At 42.5% G+C, this 22533-nt stretch overlaps 1 protein-coding gene and 1 long non-coding RNA gene across 16 annotated transcripts in view; one reads left to right on the top strand and one right to left on the bottom strand.

The window, feature by feature from the left end:
• Positions 1–22533, bottom strand: part of LOC145934731 (uncharacterized) — a 127235-nt gene that overhangs the window by 21768 nt on the left and 82934 nt on the right. For all 14 annotated transcript variants that reach the window (XR_014425096.1, XM_083035444.1, XM_083035445.1 and 11 more), the window contains 2 exons: positions 17451–22151; positions 497–764 (listed from right to left, as the gene is read on the bottom strand). Coding sequence is in view for 13 of the 14 variants with exons in the window: in XM_083035444.1 (XP_082891570.1) it covers positions 497–764; positions 17451–22151 (4969 nt within the window). In the remaining variant the exon portion in view is untranslated. The remainder of the gene's footprint in view (positions 1–496; positions 765–17450; positions 22152–22533) is intronic.
• Positions 1–22533, top strand: part of LOC145934734 (uncharacterized) — a 120059-nt gene that overhangs the window by 17265 nt on the left and 80261 nt on the right. The window lies entirely within an intron of this gene.

The following is a 22533-nucleotide window of genomic DNA, read 5'->3' as shown; positions in this document are numbered from 1 at the left end:
TTATGGCTAAATAAGGCGATAGAGAAAGAGAGAGAGAGAGAAAGAACTAATTGTTCTACGTTTGGATAGAAGCAGGCGCTATGGACTTTTATGGCGATTAAAACTCATTCCCTCATTCTGCATTTTGACATACTAGCCGAACAATTTTATCGCGGTTTGTGCTACAAGAATGGATAAATGAAAGGCTGAAATATTTTCGACGTGATGAATATGCACAGCTCTTTGGCACTAGAATTATTTTTTGCCAAATCTTTTCAAATCCAACATCTACAAAGCATCGATATTTAACTGCTTGTGATATAATATTCCTATATTTAGCGACCATCTCAAAGTAGCTGAACAGCCGAGCAACTTGCGAACCATAACTAGACAGACAATCTAGTTTCGCTAATAAGTTTCCCCATTTCGAAGCGTGATAGCAGTAGCGGTTTAATTATGGCGCGAAACTTTGTAGAAATACCGAGAGAGAGAGAGAGAGAGGATCGTGTCTACTTACATGCCGGGGCCCTTGACGATGTCGCCGTTGCTTACGGCCCTCAGCATCTGGGCGGTGGTTTCGCCATCCATCTGCCTCATAGATGCTTGCTGCTGCGGAGTCGAGCGATGGAGCGGAAGCGGCTGCCGATGGCCAGTGCTGTTTCTCGGTAACGGAAGAGTAGACACCGCCGTCGGCGGTTGAGTCAGCGTTCTTTGAGGCAGATGAGACGTGCTGACGGCCCTAGGCGGAAGCGGATCTCTTCCTATCACAGACCCCGAGCCGGACGCTGCGAGAAAAAAAGTAACGTTCACGCTCGTGAAAATTGTATTTCGAATTCTGTGCATCTTCGTTTCAAAGACCACAGAGGTGTCGAAATTTATGATCATCATGTGTGTGTATAATTTCGTCTTAAATTTCAAAAATTAATATAAAATTCTATATTTTTCGACTAAGCTTAAGTATATATATTTAATGCGATGTTTGTTACTCTACACGAGTCTCGATTTCCATGATTGCAAACTTTCATACGAGATATACCCATGATGATTGAACCTTGCGTATGATGCGGTGAGATCGCATAAGCGGTCTCTGGATCGCGACGAATCGGTAATCGCGTCTGTTCAGGAAATTCCGTTTGTCTCGCTTGAACGGGAATGATGGGAAAAATATATGGGAGACCAGAATGGAGATTGGATTGAGTAAGTAATCTTTCGTAGATCGTAGTTTGTTCTCGGTGAGCCTGTCGTTACGAGTTAACGATGTGTACGCTTCGTTAAGATTTTACGATCCATTATTTAAGCTCGAATCGAACCGAATGCAACCACTTGGAGATCCGCATAGAGTAGAGTGGCATAGTTAGTACGAAATTGAATTCACATGGGACTATTTCTCCCCTGCAATAATAATTTTGCGGTTAAATTCGCGGTAAAGAAATTTTAAAAATTAATCGATATCCAAGAAAATAATTTAGAAAATTTCAATTTCGATATTTGCTTCTTTGCAATATATTATTCTGGAAGTTTCACAGTCTCAACTTTACATTTTTCATTTTTTCATTCGAAAACAAAGTAAAATTAGGTGTATGAAATCCAGTATCTAATATAGGCTCTCAATTTCAATCGAGTCTCACGCCAAGCAAATTCCTCCGGATCAATTGCCGGATGCATTATGGGAATTGTATGGGGTAGAATAGACGGAACGGGAGATGGAACGGAAACGCGCAATGCTTTGGGAACGATGGTGGACCGCCGTTTCAAAACAGGCCGACGAGACGGAGCGAGAGGGAGAGAAGGAAAGGACAATTTATCGTCCGCAATTAAGTCAACGTCCGAAAGCAGACCAGCGCGATTACGCAAGACTCAGGGACGGGCTCCACAACGTTACATACGCATCGAGCCAATTGCGATTCCCTTTTTAGAGATTTTCTCTAAAACTATCTCGCCTCGTTGCCTCGATAACAAACGGATGTCTAACGGGAGTTGCGCGAACGGGTTTCCCGAAATAGATGGAAATCAAATGATTGTTGTTGTTGCTCGTTGCTGGAAATCGGCTGGCAATCGCCCGGAATTCGATCGATGCGGAATGGCATCGGGAATGGAATCTACCGCGGCGAATCATCTCTCGGCCGCGGACGATCATCGAGATTCGCGACGCGCGAGAATCGGCGCCGGCCGCCAACATCCGCGTTTGGGTCCGACGATCGAAATCGGCGCGGCGGGAATATCCGTCGTGCGGCTTCGCACGATTGTTCACGCTTAAACTAGCGTTCACGCTCAAACTGACGTTGGGAATGCAAACGACTCGGCGCGATGCCATATGGGCGCAGCAGGAAACTCCTCTCTCGCACTTTACGCATAATAGGCGGTATTCAATCTGCAGAATGTATGGACCGCGCGATAGCGCGCAGTCTCTCACCCCCTGCCCCTCCTTTCTCTCCCTCACCCTCCGTTTGTGTGATAAAGACGTCGCAGGCTCATTGAAATTCCATTCTCCCGATCGAATCATCACACTTTAATTAATACAGAATCTTTTTATATCTGATGTAGGAGAGCACAACTTGTAAAACTAGTTTACGTACAGAAGCAGCAATCTATCAAAGTTTTCGAATATATATCGCATATCCTTATGTGTTGTGCATACAGTTCTCGCGTAAAGTCAAACATAATTTCTTTCACATTCATGAGTTTCTCATAAATAAATATCGGCGCGATATTTTATAGAGTTTTCCATCTTAGTCTGTCATTACGATCTCGACTATGCAATTGAGAAATTCATGAGCGATAAAGCTGAAATGAGGTTCTTATTATGCATAAAATATTACGTAATGTAGTAACTTTATTAGCGGGAATACCGTCGTGTTTCTGAACGCTAGAGCGATATTAGAGGAGAGTGTCTGTGAAAATTTAGCAGTTAGTAAACGAAAATCCGGATGAACTTTGAAGAAATTAGAATTGATTATTCCTTTTAATTTTGTTTCATAATTTTGTCCGCAAATTTATTTCTCCTCGCGATACAAGTTACCATTTTTATTTTTATTCGACAACATCCATGTACCGTATAATATTTTTCATCTTTATGGACGCACGATCAGGTGCGCAAAGTTTGTTCGCGTAACTTTTCGACTCGGTCCGTGAAACAAACTCGTGAAACGTTCTCCGGGGGACACGCGCGATTATATTGTGTTATATTGACTGACCATGGACAATCGGATTGGTATGTGACTGCGGTGGAATGCGTGACAACGCATCCGGGATGACGGCGATTTGCGCGAATTCATCGTACCGAGGATTCGCGCACGCGAACAGGATGGCTTGGCATAATAACGTATCGATAACCAGCCGCGACGTGTGTCGCGCGATTGAATCGAGATCGACTTCCTCTCCGAGCAAACTCATCCTTATTTTGCGCAATCGTGGCTTCGAGTTTTGTTGGCCTTCGCGATCGGAATGCGGATGAACGATCGATCGAATTCATCGTCAGCAATTTTGAACGAGTCCTGCACATACTGTCAAAGAGACGTTGCAGCGTCAATTTATTGGCTTTAACCGATTTTTCTTCTCTCTCCAGACTTTTATTATTAAATATTATTTATACACGCCGATAAATATGATGAAAATAATTTTATTATATATATTTCTCGAATGTAATATTTCCAACTGTTTGCAGCCAATCAATTTCTCTCAACTTTGCGCTATTTTAATGTAAAAATTCAAGAACCTTTTCCGATCAGAGTTGGTGATAGAAACGTGAAAGCAACTTTTTTATAAATTGTGTCTTGACAAGCTAAATATCGTTAATACGCGATCGTTCTAATCTTATATTCTTATATTCCAAGCATCCTTGAGAAAATTTTTCTAGTAATATACGTATAATAAGTCACATTCATCTTTCTCTTCCTATAATTTATCCTATATACATATAACTTAATTGCGATACGTTTTAACCCGAAGCTAAATATATTTGAACTAAATTTCGAGCTCAAATAGCTTGCATTTTCTCGCGCAATGCGAGTTATATAGCCATTCAACTTTGTGCGCGAAAATATTTAGATAATTGGAAAAACGAGAGAAATAATAGATAATAATGTCATCGATCCGCTGATAATATTTGCACTAACACTCCACGTTTCTCGCGAACATAGTTCAAGTTTCCGTGGAACATGCATAATCAATGGTGATAAAACTTAAATGCGTGTGTCGGCTAAAATCGCACGGGAAATGTTAGACCGTATAACGGATTGGATTACTTAATTTCACTGTTTTAGCGGATCTCGCGTTTCGCGACATTACAGTACGATTTGTAATACGAGAAAATTGTGCAAATTTCGCGCCGATTTAATTAAATCAGATGGAATTTGTATAAATTACAATTACCTGTATAACGCAAAATTTCATCGAAATATGCCATCAAGTTTTGTGAAAGAGTTATCCAAAGTTTTTTGAAAAAGAACCGGAGTCGAAAAATTTCAAAGCATCGATTTCGTCTCTCGTTCGTTTTGCACGTGCGCGCGTAAATATAGGTGTGCCACTTGGCACAGAAGAGCGCAGAAGAGATCAAGGTGCGCAAACGAGAGCCGTTATTCGCCACGCATACGGGGTGTCCGCGAATTTTCTGGCGCGCTTCGAAATCGGCGAATCTCTCCTCTTTCCATAATAATCTTGGTCGCGTTAAAATTAGGATATTTCCGTAATATATACGATTTTATAAATTATACGAATTGTAGATATTATGAGACGAGAGACAATTTCGCGAAGCGCTTACGAATTGAGAGGAGGTCTAAGCTGCGAAATTACGCTTTCGCGCTGTAGAAAGGGAAAAGCTGGAGAGGAGGATAAGGGCGGTCCATGGAATCTCCGGCTGTGCGAAATGCACGGGGATTAAAGCGGAGGTTGTTCACCCCGAATATCCCAAAAGCCGACAAGGGGAAGGACGGGAATCGGGGTGCTTTCTATGGGGATTTAATGGCTGGCGTCGCGACGCCGGAAGAGGCGTCAAAGGGTCTCGTCGCGTCGCTGAAACGACGATGAGCGTCGAATCCGGAAGACCGCGGATATCGTCTTTCTCGGATCGAATCTGGCATTGAATCGCTCCGGGGATTATGGAAAAAGGGTGGTTCCTTCGTTCGAGAGCGGTTAATGAAATTCGCGAAATCCCGACAATTGGACAAAAAAAAAGAACACAATGACAAGTCGACACTCATTTATTTGATGAAGCCATGTTTGACTTTTTATTATTTTAATACACCAAATATAATTTGGCAAATAATCATTATTGGTACTGTATTTAATTATAATACATTACATATAATACATAAAATTAGAAAAGGAATTTTCTGTCCCAAATTATATAGATTTAGATAAAACAGCTTAAAAAAAGATGACTTTGCGCGAAACAACACATTGTCATGGGAGTCGATCGTCTCTTATCACGCATCGAGAAGGATGCTGGATAGGCAAACAGAAATAGATCGTGGCACAACGGCAGGAACGTACTCCCACGGTCATTTGTATCGTCCTCGACCTGTTGCTGTTACGGTCGGACAAGGGTTGATTTTTCTTTTTCCTCCCCGATGTGTATACGCTGGACCCGTCACCTTTGCGAGCACGCGGCCGTTCTTCTCTCGCTTTCCCGCCATTATTACGACGGAATGGAAAAAGTAGGGACGAAGAAACGACGGCAAGGCCGTTATGTGTGTGTGTGTGTGTGTGTGTGTTTGTACCCGGGCGTAATAAATATTTTACACCCTCGCGGAATTTCTCGAGCGCGCGCTTGTTTTCTCGCGGATACTTTATCCATATCCCCGCGCGATATCTTTGCCGCAACATAAAATAGGATCGTACCATCATACATACGTCTCGCTTAGAGTATTACCGTGAAAAAAAGTGGCGACGACGACTAAAAGGAAAAGAAACATCGAGCTTCGTCTATGAGACGAAAATTCACTTGAAAAAAAAACTTGCGACAATAATATATTTATTTATTCAGGTTCGATTTTAATTAAATTTAAGAAATCTACTATATTAGAAATAAACTGCTACTATATTAGAAATAAATTACTATATTAGAAATAAATTGTACAAGAGAGAATATTAAATATCTTTGATAATGCTATATCGTATCTTTCCCGTTATTCACATTCTATTCCTTACTAGGCTAGGCTCGTTTTCATCTTGTCAAATATATACCTAGGAAGTGGAACAGCCATCATTTTATGATTTGAAAGTAAAGAGAACCTTCGATGACTATAATTTTCATAATTATCTTAGTTTCTCCAGAATAGATTGACTTCGTAATATCATTTAATCGTGAAATTTGGTCAACTTGTTACTTTACAATATCCATTAACGTTATCCATTAGTGGTTTCATCAACAATAACTCTTAGCGCGCCAATGCATTTATCTCAGCAAGCGATAAGACGAAAAGAAGAGGTACACGTAAGCCGATAATAAATGTTGTTTGTTGTTGATGAAATCGTGCGCTATTTTTGATACTGGAGCAATAATTTGGTAAAATTCGCGGATTAATCACGCGTTGCCGAGCATCGTGACTACTGCAAACTTGGGTTTGCCGCAACGCGGATTGATCTCCCGCGTTCGAACCTCTCTCTCCTCGAACGTCTCTCTTCAACGAGGAGCTCGCGCGCAACGGTCCGCCGCAATCTCGTCACTATGATTATGGTAGCAAGTGGCCACACTACGGGACCGGCACGAGTGTCGACTCGACGCTAAATAACGGGATCTGTAGTGATCAAGTAGGTCAAACGACTCGGTATCGTCGCTTTGTCTCCTCGACCGAGTACCTCCAAGGTTCGAGGTAGGTACATCGTGAACTTTAAACAAGGCACGTGTACGTGAGCCAACTAGGAATTTACTTTATTAACAGGCATGTAATACGAACGACGACCCATGTTTTTTACATGTCGACGAAGAGACGAGAACGTGAATACGAGATGTAATAGCGGAATAAAGCGCGAGTGTTCTGAATTAAAAATTAAGAAAAAGAACTCGTCGCGATCGTCGTAAAACCGACATTATATCGCTTTAATAAAGTCAAAAGTTAATGTTATTAAGTGTCGATTACATGTATTCGTGTAAACCGGTATCAAATCTCTATCACGGTCGGAATTCCGCGTTAAGGGTCACGCAACGATGAAATTAGTACCTATTGTAGCTCGCTGCACCATAAGTTTTGCAACAGCGAGCTATCGGTTTTTCCTCGGCTTGCGCAAACATGGTTGCGAGTTAAGGCGAATAGAAATTGGGATCGCGATAGGAAATTGTCGTAAGAAAGCACTTCAAAGTATGGCAAATACTCAAAGTTGCAGAGCGTCTAATGACGCTTTTTGCCGGCAGCGTAAACTCGAAGCGTAAAAATTGTCGCGCGAGTGGCCGACGCATTCTCGGGGTGGCCCTTTACAATTTTATGAACGGGTCGGGAAAGGTCGTTAACGCGTGACAGACGATCGGAAGGTGACGCGCGTCATAGTTGCCGATCGATAAACAGTTCAGTCGTAACTTTCTTTCTCGAGTCGGACTCGAGTTTTTCTCGACGGTAAATCTAAGGACTAGCCAAAGCGGAAGGTATAATAATAATCGGCGACGCAAGAAATAATGCGGAATAAACGGAGAGTGTTACGCTCCGCTAATTCTGCAGAAGACCAATTATATCTCCATCTCTTATCGAGGACATGAGATATTTTTGCCACGCGAAGGTTAATCGTCGAGGCGGAAATGTAATTTAGCATAGCGCGGTGAACGCGTCGATATATCCGTTAGCGATCCAGTTAACGATCGCGCGTGGAAAAAGGGACCAACAAGTCGACAAACGTGAAATCTACGAGTGATCCAACAAACTGGGCCGTTCGCTTTTTCCTCCCGTTTCGACGTTGTGTTGCGGTGGAGTTCTTATCGATTCTCAATTTCCCGGTCTCTCCGTCGATCGGACGATGGCAGGTGCAAATACGTCTTCCTGTCGCCTACTTGCTACGTCTGTGGAATTGTGTCAACAGTTTTTTATTTCCAACTATCTCTTCCAACGAAAATAGACGCAAGGAAAAGAGGATGCTATTCTCTATTTTTTTTATATACTCGTACATTTTACACAAAAAGCAATAGAAAATTTAGATACTTGAGGTTTATACTCTGGAAAGTTTCCGCGATAATTGATGTCGACATCTTGACATTACGCAAGGATCGGACGTGAGCAACCAAGGTAACGGTATCTACACCAAGTAAAATCGTGTGCGTTCTGCATCGCACTTTAAATTCTACGTTAAACTGCACTTAATGGTTCACGTGTTCACAGTCCAGTTGACGTGCCCGACAAAAAGATTCCGTCGCGTAACCGCATCTATTCATCAATGACATACCTTCAGATGTTGCAAACAATCGTCCGAGGTAAAAACTGGAAGCGGGACGCGATAAATACTATGTTGCTTTAAAGTGGATACGTCAAAATATTTCTCTCTCTTTGAGAAAATAATTCGAGGGATGAAAAATATTGCAAATATAGCTTTGTCGAATTTAATTGCACCAAAATAAATAATCTAATGGCCATATCTCTTTGGTTTTTAAATTAAAGATGACTTAAAAATGGTTTCAAAAATAATTCATTACGGTTAATCAGATTGGCTGAGTGCCGTTATTAAAAGTCACTGATGTAAGTTACCAAATTGGTTGCGATCAAAGTCATTAATCGAACGAAAATAGCTGCCGTTACTTTCGTTCTCAGAAAGAGATCCAATTGAAAAAGAATGTTTGCTACTTCAACCGGAAATAATATCAAAACTTGGTTTACAATAAAATTTTTAACATAAAATTATATAAATTTGCGATACAGATTTAATTAAATATTTTTTAACGAATAACTGACAAAGAAAAATTTCCAGTAATGATTTTCGCCTAAAGATGTCCATATTATTTAGATATGCGAAAAGATACGCAGAAATCAACGAGACGTGAAAAAGTATCCTGTTAAGTTCCCAGATACAAGTAGATACCGCGGCTCGTTAAACCGAGTATTTGCCTGTTTCTGTCTTCAGCCTGTATCTATAAATAGTCAACAACTGAATTAACAAACAACTGGATGCGATACCAAAGAGATTAACGCGGTATCTTGACATCTGCGATCCCCGCGTACGACGAGAGATTCAATGATCATCGAAAGTGCCGGTACTCGGTAAGTAACGGTACTCGGCGAGAGAGGAATGCTCCCTGCGTATCGGGAAGGATCAGCGCGCGTAGCCGGATAAACAACCGGGGCCCGCGAACGAGCTCGGGTTCCGAAATGTATACTCGTCCGATCTCTCTCGGCAAGGTCTTTCGTACGGTCCTCCGGCAACCGATCGATGCCACTGGTCTTCTCGAGCGCAACGGTAATTCCGCCGGTGTTTCAGCTGCAAAAACATTTTGTACCGCGACATTTTTCAATAAAATCGGAGGAAAATCCTGCTCCGAGTTATATCGAATTTATGTATTAATTATTTTAGATGAAGGTCCGAGTGACGCCAGAAATTACAAACTTTCGCGAAGGAAACTGGAAAATGTGTCGATGTTCATGACATTGAAACGTGATTAACATTTAGTCTTTTAACGTCTTTTCTCGAGTTCTCATCTGTGAAAAGAAATGATTGCGCGCGCGTTCGCGACCCTGAGATTCGCGTCGCCTCGTAAATTATTCTTAGACTCCCGCACCTTTAACTCTTGGCGGACTAACGCCGACTTTGCCGCCCCCCGTCCGGTGATTTAATCGAAGTTCGCAAATTATCTCGCCGACCACGATGAACGTTTTAGTACTGAACATTGCCTGTCTTCGCGTGGAATTCGAAGAATGTCTAGCGTTAACGAGATCTCGCAAGCGAACCGGCAAAGACTCGAAACGATTGGAATTAAAAAGAACCGTGGAAAACTAGTGTGGTTTTCTCTAACGATGCCTTTTTTGCGACACATTAAATTACATTCCAAGTATACTCTCTCTCTCTCTCTCTCTCTCTCTCTCTCTCTCTCTCTCTCTCTCTCTCTCTCTCTCTCTCTCTCTCTCTCTCTCTCTCTCTCTCTCTCTCGTACTTTGGTATATTGTAAAGTAATAGTCTGCCTATTATAGAGTAGAATTGAGAGAGAAAGAGACTGTGAGCTCGATGAAAATCGCGCTAACCTGAATTAAATTAAACGTATCAAATTAAACGTATCAAATTAAATGTATTAAATTACGTGTCAGAGTATCACGATTGTAACTAATAACGTAATTCCAATTCAATTATCTTGTTTCAAATATACTCGTACGCTGTCGAGGCTTGTGGAGTTTCTCGTCGTCGAGCAATAACGCGCAACATACGTTGCAACCGCATTAGCTTTCCCGTGTCGATATTTCATTCTCGATATAATATTCCCGACAGTGAAGGAAAGGTGCGACATACATAATGCATGTATGGTATACGATACTGAGACTGTCATTAATGTAGACTCATACATATATGCAGAGAGAGGTCACATATTTCCGATCGGTAGCCTTTACACGATGATCTCATGTTAAAATCGTCTAGAGAATGATTAGAATGAGATGCAAATTGCATATAATATATTATACGTACTGTATTTGCCGGACCAGCAGCTGCCGCAAATCAGACCGACTTTCCCACCCATCTTCCTCGCGATAACTCGATGCGCAGCTATCGAAAGGACCTCGCTCTCTGCCGTGAATCTTAATAGCGGCACGATCGACGTACATGTGCCTGTCATGGACACCGTCCGTCTACAATGTCGTGTTTCGTATCTCGAGAGTAAATCGAGAGTAAATATCGGCGATCGTAAGGGTCAACCGTTCAAATGCGTCGACGCAAGTCTAAATCAACAATCTTTCTTCCTCGCAATCGTTCGCGCGACTCGTTCAATCGACGAGACAAGTTGCTGAACTGATTCAGTGAAAATCACAATATTTTTAAATATTCCGCGTATGCACGTAATAAGAGATGTCTCTTCGAAGTAAATAAAAACCTCGGATACTAAATATATAATTTCTTAAACATTTTAAATATATTTTATCAGTTAAATAACTTTTTTTCTGTATATTCATTCAATATTTAATATTCTCGAAAGTATATATATTCGAAAAGATTGAAAAACACTTTAAGATGTACGCGTTTCTCTTAGATATAATTTTATAATTTAACCGCGAACGATCGCGAGAAAAGATTTCAGGATAAAGATTGCGCGTCAATTATTTCGAAAGCCGATACAATAAAATTGACGGGTTTGGTACAATCATTCTGTCAGTACGAACGATGAAGTATCGTTGATGTATCGGTCAATACGAGCTGTCACGAGTTTATCGGTTTATTGAATTAGCAACGGATACCATTCGCCAGAAATGGTATAGCATGTCGATCTACAGTTCGGATTTTTTGTTTCAAATTTTTATATGCGCCGTTTCGTTTATTGCTATAAATTAAATACGCTCCAAATATATCAGTCTGTTTTCATATAAACTTGATTTTACTCCGAATCAAAGTTATGGCAATAAAATTTATGGCATAATAACATATTGTTTTAATCAAACAAAAAATACATATATAACGTTATTTATTAATAAAAAATCCTGATGAAAAAACATATACAGTAATATATACAATTTATTTACAAAACTAAAAAAACAACATCGAATTTAAGCCATAAAATCAATTAAATTGTGTATCTTTTTTTAAATTTTGTTTTCATATTAATATTATCGCAATGCTTCTCTATTTCAATTATACGCGAAAATTTTCTCGTCTAGTGTCAGATTTCAGCAATTTAACACCGCGCGACGTTTGTATACCTAAAAACTATACGTTCGCGGCATTACTCTATGTATTTTAAGACACAGCGCGAAAACTATTTCGCGCCTTAGGTATTACGTGATCTTTATTTTACTTCGAGGACGCGTAAAAATTATCCCAACGCTTCTTACATCACGTCGCGTGCACCGTCATCCTTAACCGAGCATCTTCTTCGAAATGTCACGACCTCGAGTGAACTTTTAAGACAATCTCCACAGCTCGCGTGTGTATCAAACAACTCCGCAACAGCTCGTCGATTTTCTATCCGCGAAATTTCGCGAGGCTCATCTCTCGGCGAGAATTTTCGTCAAGTCGCGATCGTGACCCAAACACGACGAATTCGTTCGTCGCAACGCGGTTTTGAATTTCACCTGATGCGACGCAAATACGTATGTATGTCACACTCGCACCTGTCTCTACCTTGCGCAAAAATGTCAAAAATACACGATGAAAAACGAACGATGATCTCGATTAATCGGTCGAACGATTACGCGAATGTATGTACTGTCACTGTCTCTTTAAACTGCTGATGATCCACGCGACACACGAGCGTACGATCATGATCCGCGCGCCGATCGATGCGGACTGACACGCGTTCACGCCGCAGCCGCACGCGAGAGAACGCGTGGAACCGCGCGGAGCGCCACCGACTGACTGACTGACTGACTGACTCTCGTTGCCACTATCATCCAACCGGGCAACCGAGGCTACCGAGGCTGTCTGTCTGACCTCATCTCCCTCTGCGACTCCATCCGATTAAAAGGTCCCCGCAACCGGGAACTGTCATTGCGATCCGACGATCGAATGATGGAGACGGCAATATTCCGAGCAAAAGCATGCGTATAGTTTTCCGATTAGCAATCTTGCATTTCATTTCATTATAAATTATATATAACTTTATTTTTGTTTTTTCTTTTTAAAAGATTTTATTCATGTTATAGAGAGAAGAATGCATAATTATTTGTGATTGACTATATGTAGAGAATATGTAAGCCAGTAAAGAGAATTGCATATTCTCTCTGCAAATAAAGCAACGATTTTCTGAATGTGCGCTTCTCTGCTATTGTGTATTATTTTATTTTTAATAATATAATTAAATATCGATAGCTGGAATGATATTAATGTATTGGAAATTAAGCATTGACGTCGAAACGTTGAATAAAGTCGTCGAGAATTGTTCGCGACAATACTGTATATATAATGCAATAATCATGTTCGCTAATTTTAGAAACTTTGTTCCTTAATTAGCACACGTAGAAGTGATACGAAATATAATATATTCCATGAAACTCTTGAAAAAAACATTGATATTGAATAAACTAAAGTATCTCGATATCTTAGCACTGTGTAGTTGTGCATTCACCAGTTACGCTTCGTTAATGAAATCTCGCAATTTCGATTTCATACTTCGCCAGCTCGATGCCTTCAATTAAATGTTTCCGATAACGTTCTAGATTATCGCGACATTATTTTGCGTCTTTCTCTCTCTCTCTCTCTCTCTCTCTCTCTCTCTCTCTCTCTCTCTCTCTCTCTCTCTCTCTCTCTCTCTCTTTGTATGACATATCGTCTGTCAAAAATAAAATGTTTCAAACGCGATGTGTAGCACACTCTGTTGAAACTTGATATAGAACTGCTTTATTTCACGAGGCTGGATGCGCGATTACTTAATCAAGATCATTATTCTCCCTTTCGTATTTGATGATCCTTGTAACGAGCAATTAAATACGGAATTATTAGCATTTCCCTCTCCTATATCTATTAATATACATTACTTCATTTTTAATCTCCTTATTCCATATTAAAATAACGATGTTTGTGACTTTCGCCTTCGGTCATTTTATGTATCAACGATCAATTAAACTCTATTTAAATACACACTTCTTCGTGTAAAATTCTCTGATAAAAAATGATTTATGATTAATTTGCAATTATTTCTTCTTTACTTCTTCGAATATTATGTAAGAAGTATTATGTTCTTTTTATAATTGTGTTTTCACATAGATCGATCACCATTTCGCGAGATGGTTCATTTTTCCAGCTTGAAATGTGATAAATGAGCCCTCATGCTTGAATACGTTGCGGCTTACGCGGACAATGAAAGTTTGATTTTTCACCGGGGTCAATGGCAGCCAATCGATGTGGTGAACCGCATTACCGAAGTGCCAATCACAGACGCGTTGCGCCGACAAGAGAGGCTTTGGTACTCCAATTGTAAAAATATCCCATTTTAGCGTGTCTCTGACCTTTCGCGATGCCCCGTGTTATTATATATCGAGGTATATCTAGTTTTATACTATCAAATTAAAATAAGCTAAGTTAAATTAAATTAAATTAAATGTGATATACTCCAGTATATTTTACGAGATAAGAGTAGAAAATAAAATCGGTGATATTTTAATAAAAATTTCGATACTCTATGACGCGTAAAAAAATGCTTTCCATCTATAAAATATTAAACTTCTTTATAGATCTATTATGTAACGTCGAAAATTGAAATTTTAATGAAATTATATCGGTGATTTCAATGCTCGATCGAAAGATATATTGGCGTGCGTTTAAATTAAACTATCGCTATTATCGCAACACCGTGATTGGAAAATGTCAGATAATCTAAGGCTAAAAATGCAGGTTGTAATAATATCTCGAGAAGAAATTTCTCTTGTCTTCCTCGATCGAACGAACGTCAAATGTGTAGTAATCTATCTGCAATAAGTTGTTCGATATCGACCCGATATTATCCCGTCAAGAATCAATTCTTTTCCAGTTTCGACCGAAAATCCTTTTCTCTCTTTCTCTCTCTGGGTTCTTATTAACTCCACGAAATCTGTGATCCGGTGACTTTAATAATGGAGTATCGCGCGGGTATCCCTCGCGTCCGGCAAACACAACGGGGAAATGTATCGGGGAAGAAAGACTAAAAAATTTCTCACGCGATGGGGCAGGCACATAATCGATCGGCACAGTCGAGGGGATAAAAGTTCCGTTCGCGAGCGCGCGCCTTCTCCCTCGTCGATATTTAACGATCCCGCGAGGAATTATAGCAACGAATAGCAGACGCGCCGTAGATATCGCTCGCGGCAGTATAGAATCTATCTACTTCAAGAGTCTTCTACGTCATTCGCGTATGTTATTGAACTCGACATAAAGTGCAACGAACAAGTCGCCGCCGCCGCCGACGACGACGACGCGACGACGATGTCGACGATGTGCACTTATAGCGCCATTCGCCTCTCAGTCCGTTGCACGGACGTAGTTACGATAATGCGTTCGCTGCGTCAAACAACGTTAGCGACAATGCAACGACTTTCCACCTGCCAATAGACTGTGCAAAGTCGTTCCATTGTCGAGGAAGCTGTTTCTCAGTCGGCTACAAGCACTGCTCCGCTATTAAGGCGAGTGACGCGCGAATAGTATGATGGTTGGAAAACATAAGGATCATCTCGAGACCGGCAGATCTCAGCCGTCATTCAAACGGCCTTAGTCGCGCTTCTCGTAAGGATAACATCGTCTCATCGAAGGAAAAACTAATTAGCAGAACAAAGTTCTCCGAAGAAAATTAATTAGGCGATTAGAGTGTTAAGCGTTAAATCTACGTCGATGAACAAACGTTTAATCGCGAAAGTAACGAGATCGTGACTTTTTTACGCTCGAATTTTTCCACCGGGGATAATAATAACGGATAATGAATTTTACTATAATCACGCAAGTTTTACATATATTTTTCTTTTTTTATGAAAGATTACTTGAATAACAAAAAAAAATTGAAATTACACTTCTTGCTCTTTCTCCCTGAGAGAAATTTTTTAATCGAGATGAACAAAATTGTGTATTCGTTATTCTCTTTTAGTGTTCGTAGCTATTTAAACGACACTAATTCTATCTACTTGTCGGATATATTTTTATCGTCGTCAATTTGATCCTCACTGTACCATCTCGTTCAGTAATATCCACTTATCAGAAATGAATTTAAGTTTTTAGGATTACTAAAGATGGTGTAACTTGGGTATATTTCTATCCGCTTTTAGTATCATTTATTTTCAGTCGGATATCTTTTTGTACAATTTATATGTATAACACGAGTAATATATGTACATATTGTAATAAATGCTTAATACAGTACGATCAAATCCCGTTAATTAAATAAATTTCTGAAATTATTAATAATAATGTCGTTGCTAATGGCAGTCGTTGTATTTTGCAAAGACAGCTTTATTAATCTTTCGCTCAATCTTGAGTAATATTTTCATGAAAGAGCTATTTAGAGCTCTGTATTACTTGGCGACGATACATTCTAGCAAATCGTCTAGACGGCCGAATTGAACGATATCGCGTATATCGATAGTTTTGTCGATATCAATCTAAAAACGTGCCCTAAGAAATAATTCGTCATTCAGCATTGATTTCACGCAGATTATAATATGCGCGAAAATGAGATCCTGCGTGTAAAGAGTGTAAAATCACTCACTTGAAATCACTCGAATGGGAGTTAATCGAAAGATATTTAAAATAATGTCCATAGCGGTTTCGACAAAGAAACATTACCCTTATTATAATAATAATGTCATGACTTGTACTTACATTACGAATCAATTAACTGGCATGACTTAAGAAATATATAAGTAAACGAAAGAAAGAATTAAATAGAGAGAGAAAACATAATCGTCTTGGATTACACCAATTTTTTTTCGGCGATCGTGTGATATAAATCTTAAGTGATAAATATATTTTAAGAATATACATGCACTCACTCGTACACACATACATACATACATACACACGAATTGGAGTTTCGCATTAATTTAACAAATAGCAAGTATTTTATTGCTATTTACCCATTTTATTGTGCTATGAAAGCCCGATTTGCGTTATCCAACGTGACGAATAATTGCAGTAAATTACGACAAATCACTCTGTGTGTTTTTAATCGTCTCGTAAATACACTCACTCATACCCTCACGTACCAGGCCGTGTTCCAATTCGCATCAATTATAAAACTTTATCCGCGTCGTCCAAAAATACAATATTCAAATCGATTCTCGGATTCAACAAACTGGCAAAAAATCATCGAATGAATAAGTAAAAGTAAATTGCAGATCACACATACACACACACGGCCTGGTCCATAATTACAAGGAGGCGGCTTGCATCGCTATGCATGCCATCGCAAGCGCAGGTACATTTGGTAGCGAGAATATCGTGTTTAATCCTAAAGAGCGAGCTCTGGCTTAGCTGTTGCTCAATAATTAAATCGTTAATTAAATCGTTTAAATTTTGCAAAACTATTACAGTTTTCTACTTTTAAACGGTCGAACGAGTTAAAGAGTGTCTGAACCACCGACAGTCAATTAAGAAAGATGGTATATAATTACTTTTATATAAAAAAAAAAAAAAAAAATTAAATACAGATTACGAGGCGAGAAAGATAAACTTATCTCAAATTTTTATGAAACTTATGGCAAAATATATGGCTGAAAAGATACGAGTACGTGAAGCGTTTCTTAGCTTCTCTCTACTATTTAGGATTAAACATTTATCGCACAAGATCCGTGGTCGCTTACGTCGCGTCGGGACGAGTTGGCCGGCCGGTCGTGTGGCGATTTGGAACACGGCCTCGTACGGTCACTGCCTGTACACCCCAGCATGGTTGAGGAGCCACTCACCTGCAGCCCGTTTACACGGTTCCTGCCGCTTGATCGGCATCTTCGTCGCCAAGACGTCGCGTACATCCGCGGTATCAATCGGCCTTACGATAACGTCTACCTGCCCGTTGTCGATCTCGGTGCCCATTGTCGGTATCGTCGTTGTCGTCGTCGTCGTCGTCGTCGTCGGCGTCGTCGTTGTCGTCATCGTCATCGTCATCGTCATGGTCATAGTCATCGTCATCGTCGTCGTCGTTGTCGTCGCCGTGCCGACGACGAGCCTTGAATCGTGAGTTTCTCCAGATTGTTCCGCGACCGGCAACCCTCGCCCCGAGTCCGCCATCGAGGTGCGCTGCTGCTCCTGGAGTAAGCAGGCGCTCGATAACAAGTCCCATTGGCGGAGTTTCTCTCGGTCGAGCTCGAACGACGTCGCGGACATTCGGACGTCCGGGATCGAGCGAGCCGGGGGAAGGTTGCCATCCTCTAAAAAATGATTCCTCTGGTCCGCTGCGGTGGACTTGCGGTAGGCCTCGTTCTGCGGATCCCAAACGTAGCCGCCCGCGCCGATTCGTTCCATCGATAAGGTTTCATAAGAGACGGCGTCGTTGCCGCCGCCGTTGTTGTCATTGCTCTCAATAGATCGTTCTCGCATTTGATGCTCGTGATCCTGTTTCATTCTACGTTTGACTCGCGACCGCTCGCCGCACAATGTTTCTTCCGCGCGGACGTCCCTGCGAAGAGTTACGCTGTCGTTTACGTAAGTCGCCCCTCGGGTGATCCTACCACGTGACTTGACGTCGCCCTGCCTTCCGGATGTCGGCGGACTGTCCAGATTATCTAAGGATCTGGCGTTCCGCAAACTCACTCTCCTGAGGCTCTCGCGCCAGAGACTGTCCTGCTCCCAAGGATCCTCGGCATGGAAATTACTATCAGTCGTGGCACCGCGATCGTTGGAAGACGATAGACTCTGTAGTGTTGCTTCAATCTCGTTGGTCGAGGCCGCTGAAACTGCCGTCGCCGCCGCTCGGTTAGCTCGGTTTCGTTGCTCCACTAAATTTTGTAGACCGACGTCGTCGAGTAATCCCTCTAGAGATCTCGATCGACGATGAGACGCTTGTGCGACGTGTGTCGGTTCGGTGTTATCGATATTGCCTGGATCAATAGACTTATCTCTAAGACCGTGGGGATACAAGTTTCTGGCCTCGGGCAACGATACATCCGGCAGCGGATCGGTGGACTTGACTCGGCGCAGTGTATCGGCTTCGTAGAAGTTGCGTTTATCCACGAGAGCGGCCTTGTTGTCGCCCAACAGTTGGCAAGTTGTGCGTCTTAGCTCCGCGGCGATGCGTCTAGCCTCGTCTATATCGTCTACTTGAATCTGCCGCGGTATCTGTCGCGCGATCGGGTTCACTATACGACCGATGTCATTACGTTTGTTCAAGCCGATCGCGGCATCGTCCCTTTGATTGTTGAGCTGAGGTAATCGCGAGGTATGGCCGATCGTCGGTTTGCTCGCAAGTTCTACGTCGTTCGCGCTGTTGAGACTGGCTTGGAGATCGGAATAGTAATAGGGCGCTCCCGATTGATCGTTCTGAATACGCTGCTCGCCCACGTTCGGCAAATACGACTGTTGCAAAGCGGGATTAGAGGCCTGCAGTGCCGGCATCGGGTTGGGATAATGACTCGAGTCCTGGCTGGAGGTCGATCGATGGTTCGGCAACACGTGTCGCACGCACGTGTCGTGACTGGCGGATCTCGAGTGACACGGGAATCCCTGCTCCGTGTACGCGTTGCCGCGATTCACCGAGGACGTGAACGCATTCATGGCGGAGTACATCGAGGATTGCGCGCTGGCGGGCCTCTGGCAGACCATGGACGTCGAGATTGACGCTGCGGCCGACGCATTCGAGTAACTCGAGTCCCTGCTGTGAGAAACTGGCAGCGCACTAATGCTCTGCGACCCGCTCTGCATCCTGTCGCGCGTCGGCGGTTCGTCGCTGTCAGGTCGAATCGCCGGCGAGCTGCGAAGTGGCGAGAAGCTCGCAACGTTCTCGTAATGCGCGTCACCGGTGAAAGACTGCGAGTGTTGATGCGCAGGCGGTAGATCGGATACCCTCATAGACGGTAGACTGCTCGCCGAGCCGGTCTTGTTCTTGCCGGAATAATCGAATGGCCGGTCGAGATTGCTGGACATTAATTTCATCTTTCTCGACAGATCCTGACACGTGGTTTTCTGCAATTTATCGACCACCAGCATGTTCTCGTTAAATCCGTAAATGCTATTGTAGCTTAAATCCTTTGCGTAAAGATCCACGTTGAATGCATCTCTAGCCTGTAATTCCTCCAAGTATTGATCGAGGTCGATGCTCGCGCCGTCGAAGCGACTTCCCAACGACTCCAACTCATCTAGACTGTCCAAAACCTCGCAAACGTCATCGCTGACGGGTCTTCTCTTCAATTGTCTGTGGCGAGCTTCTTCTTCCGGATTTCTAAGCTCGACAGAATCGCTCCCGGATGCACTCTCCAGCGATATTCTGCTGTCTCTGAAGGTAGAGCTGATGGTCGCGTCCGAAAATCTCGACGGCGGCCTATGCGTCTCCACTTGACCCATCGCTTTATTCCAAGACTTTGGAGAATCTCGATTCGAGTTGTCTTTCGTCGTGGCCACCTGAGGTGAGACCTTCTTTATCTCTAATGACTCCTGCATATCCAGAGAATCTAGATCATCTAATGGCGGCGGTGAGGTTGGTATCGGCGGCGGGGAGACCAATTCGCTGTCCGAAGAGTCGTGTAATTCCGCGATCATGTTGCGACTGGCTCCCAAGTAATAGGAGGCTGGTCGAAAGGTATCGGACAAACTAAAACGTGGATGTCGCGGCGCGTCTATAGAGTCGAGATCCTTGGACGATTCGTCGTCGGCGTCGGAACTGTCGGATTTGAGCGCCGTCAGGATGTCGGGCAGATCGCTTCTCGAATGCAGCGAATTTTCGTTGATCTTCTTCTTCGTCGAGAATGTTTTATCGTTATTTTCGTCTTCTTTCTCGGATAACTGACTCACCTCCATGTACACCGGTTCCATTTTGTTGTCCGATACGCAGACAAATTCGTAATGGGATGTGTCTAGCGTAGAATAATCACTACAATCGTGCTTTACGCCGTCCTCATTTGGTGCTAGAAGAGAGCGATTCATCCCATTCTGTGCCATCTCCACATACGAACTTTCTTCATGCTCCAGATTGGCAAACAGGCTTTCCATTATCTTAGGATTCGGTCTGTCGTCACTATTCGGATCCAGTATAGCCTTTCTGGGAGACATAGGAAGATAATGATCCTCGCTGTTGATGTCGTCCTGCTTCGAAATGGGAGCGATCGGATCATTATCATCGGGGAATTGATCGCCGTGCGTTAACAAAGATTCGGTTATACTTGTCCTGACACAATTGGGATTCGAAATAATATCTAAATCATCGAATGGCACGCAGTGTTCAGTCAGACTGTCTTTCGAGCTGGTCATCTTGCTTTGAGATTCATCGGCATTTTGCATTTGCATACCGGTATAGAGAACATCTGCAGCGAAACATTGCGCAACGCCTTCGTCTGCTTCATTTCCTTTTTCGATAAATTTTCCACAGTCTCGACGTTCCACATTACTGCCAATGTCATACTGTAGCGTATTATTATCGCTGTGATCATCACAATGTTTCGATTCTTGCCATTTTTCACATTTCTGCCGATTAATCTGTTGCGACTTTCGTTCAAAATCCGCTAGAAGATCTTTGACTGATTTGTTACTGTCAGTCGAGGCTTGCTTAGCGTGTCCTTCTTCTACGTTCTTGTGCTTGGAAGCGTTCTCCGAACCGTTCGGATCACCCAGAGCGAAGCTACGTATGACGGAGCCCTTGTTCGCGCAATCGAGTTTCGAAATGTGAGCTTCGGTCGCCTGCAGCGGCGACACTTTCAGCGGCTCCTGCATAGACAACGTCATCGCGACGGGACTGGAACTGTCCATGTTCATCTCGAAGGATCTGATTCGGCATTGCACTAGATTCATGCTCTCGGACTTTTCGTCTTCCACTTTCGTAGACGCGGCCGTTTTCTTAGGATTAATATACTGATAAGAGAATTCTTTGATAACTTTACTCTCGTCGATACCGGGATCCCATTCGTCGTTATCGTCCTTGGAATTCCACTGTACGTTCTTCTGTACGTGCCAGGACTCGCTGCTGCGATATCCGCGCGTGTTATCCGATTTGTTGTTCTCGATTTTGTCTTCGGCTTGTTGCCCGTCGAATTGCCGCTGATCGTAACCGTAAACGGTCGACGTCTTCAGAATTCCCGACGGTTTCTTCGGAGTCTTGTGCTTGATCGCGGAGTCCTCGTACGTGGCTTCTGGATCCGTCCTCCTGGACGACGATCGCCTATCCATCGTTGACGGCGTATACGCGTAATCATTTCTCAACAGCGGCGGGAAGCTTACCTCGTCGTAACCCGCGTCCGGCGGTATGCTGCCTGCGCTTCCACCCGAAATCGTTTTACGAGTGTTAAACGTTTGCAATTGCGAAGTCTGATTAACGCTCGTGCGGCCGCCAATCCCGCCGAGGGATATCGTGGCATCCTGGACGGCCGACGTCGCCGTCGATGACCGGTCGTCGCCGGCGTGCCGGGGGCTCCTTCCTGCATGCGAGGGTCTGCGCGTGCGCTTCCTCCGGACATCTCCCAGCTCTAATTTGTTCGTTACAAAACACAAAGACACGAGTAACGTCCGTTACTTATGTGTATGAGAAATAAAGATATCTTTTTTTAGTCCAATTTATATTCCCTTTTCTAGACCCATCATACAGATTTAAGCCAGCTCGCCAAGCGCGATAACGACGTCAAAGATCATTGCATTAATCAAAAACGTATCATTCATTATCATGTTAACTGTTAATAATAGCTTTTAAAACAATTATATATATTATTTTTTTTACATTTCGATATTGTTAATTTGTAAAAAGAGTTTTACATCTCGGCAACTTGGTATCAAATTTTAAAGCTCGCGCGAATCGATAAAAGTTTGATAAATAAATTAAAGAGAAAAGTTTTTTGTCGCGAGATTTGATCG

This window comes from Prenolepis imparis, unplaced genomic scaffold, assembly GCF_030444845.1.
Source record: "Prenolepis imparis isolate NDT839.2.m4 unplaced genomic scaffold, iyPreImpa1.0 SCAF_4, whole genome shotgun sequence".
NCBI lineage: Eukaryota > Metazoa > Arthropoda > Insecta > Hymenoptera > Formicidae > Prenolepis > Prenolepis imparis.
The sequence above is the reverse complement of the archived record's forward strand: the minus strand, read 5'-3'. Positions and strand labels throughout refer to the sequence as shown.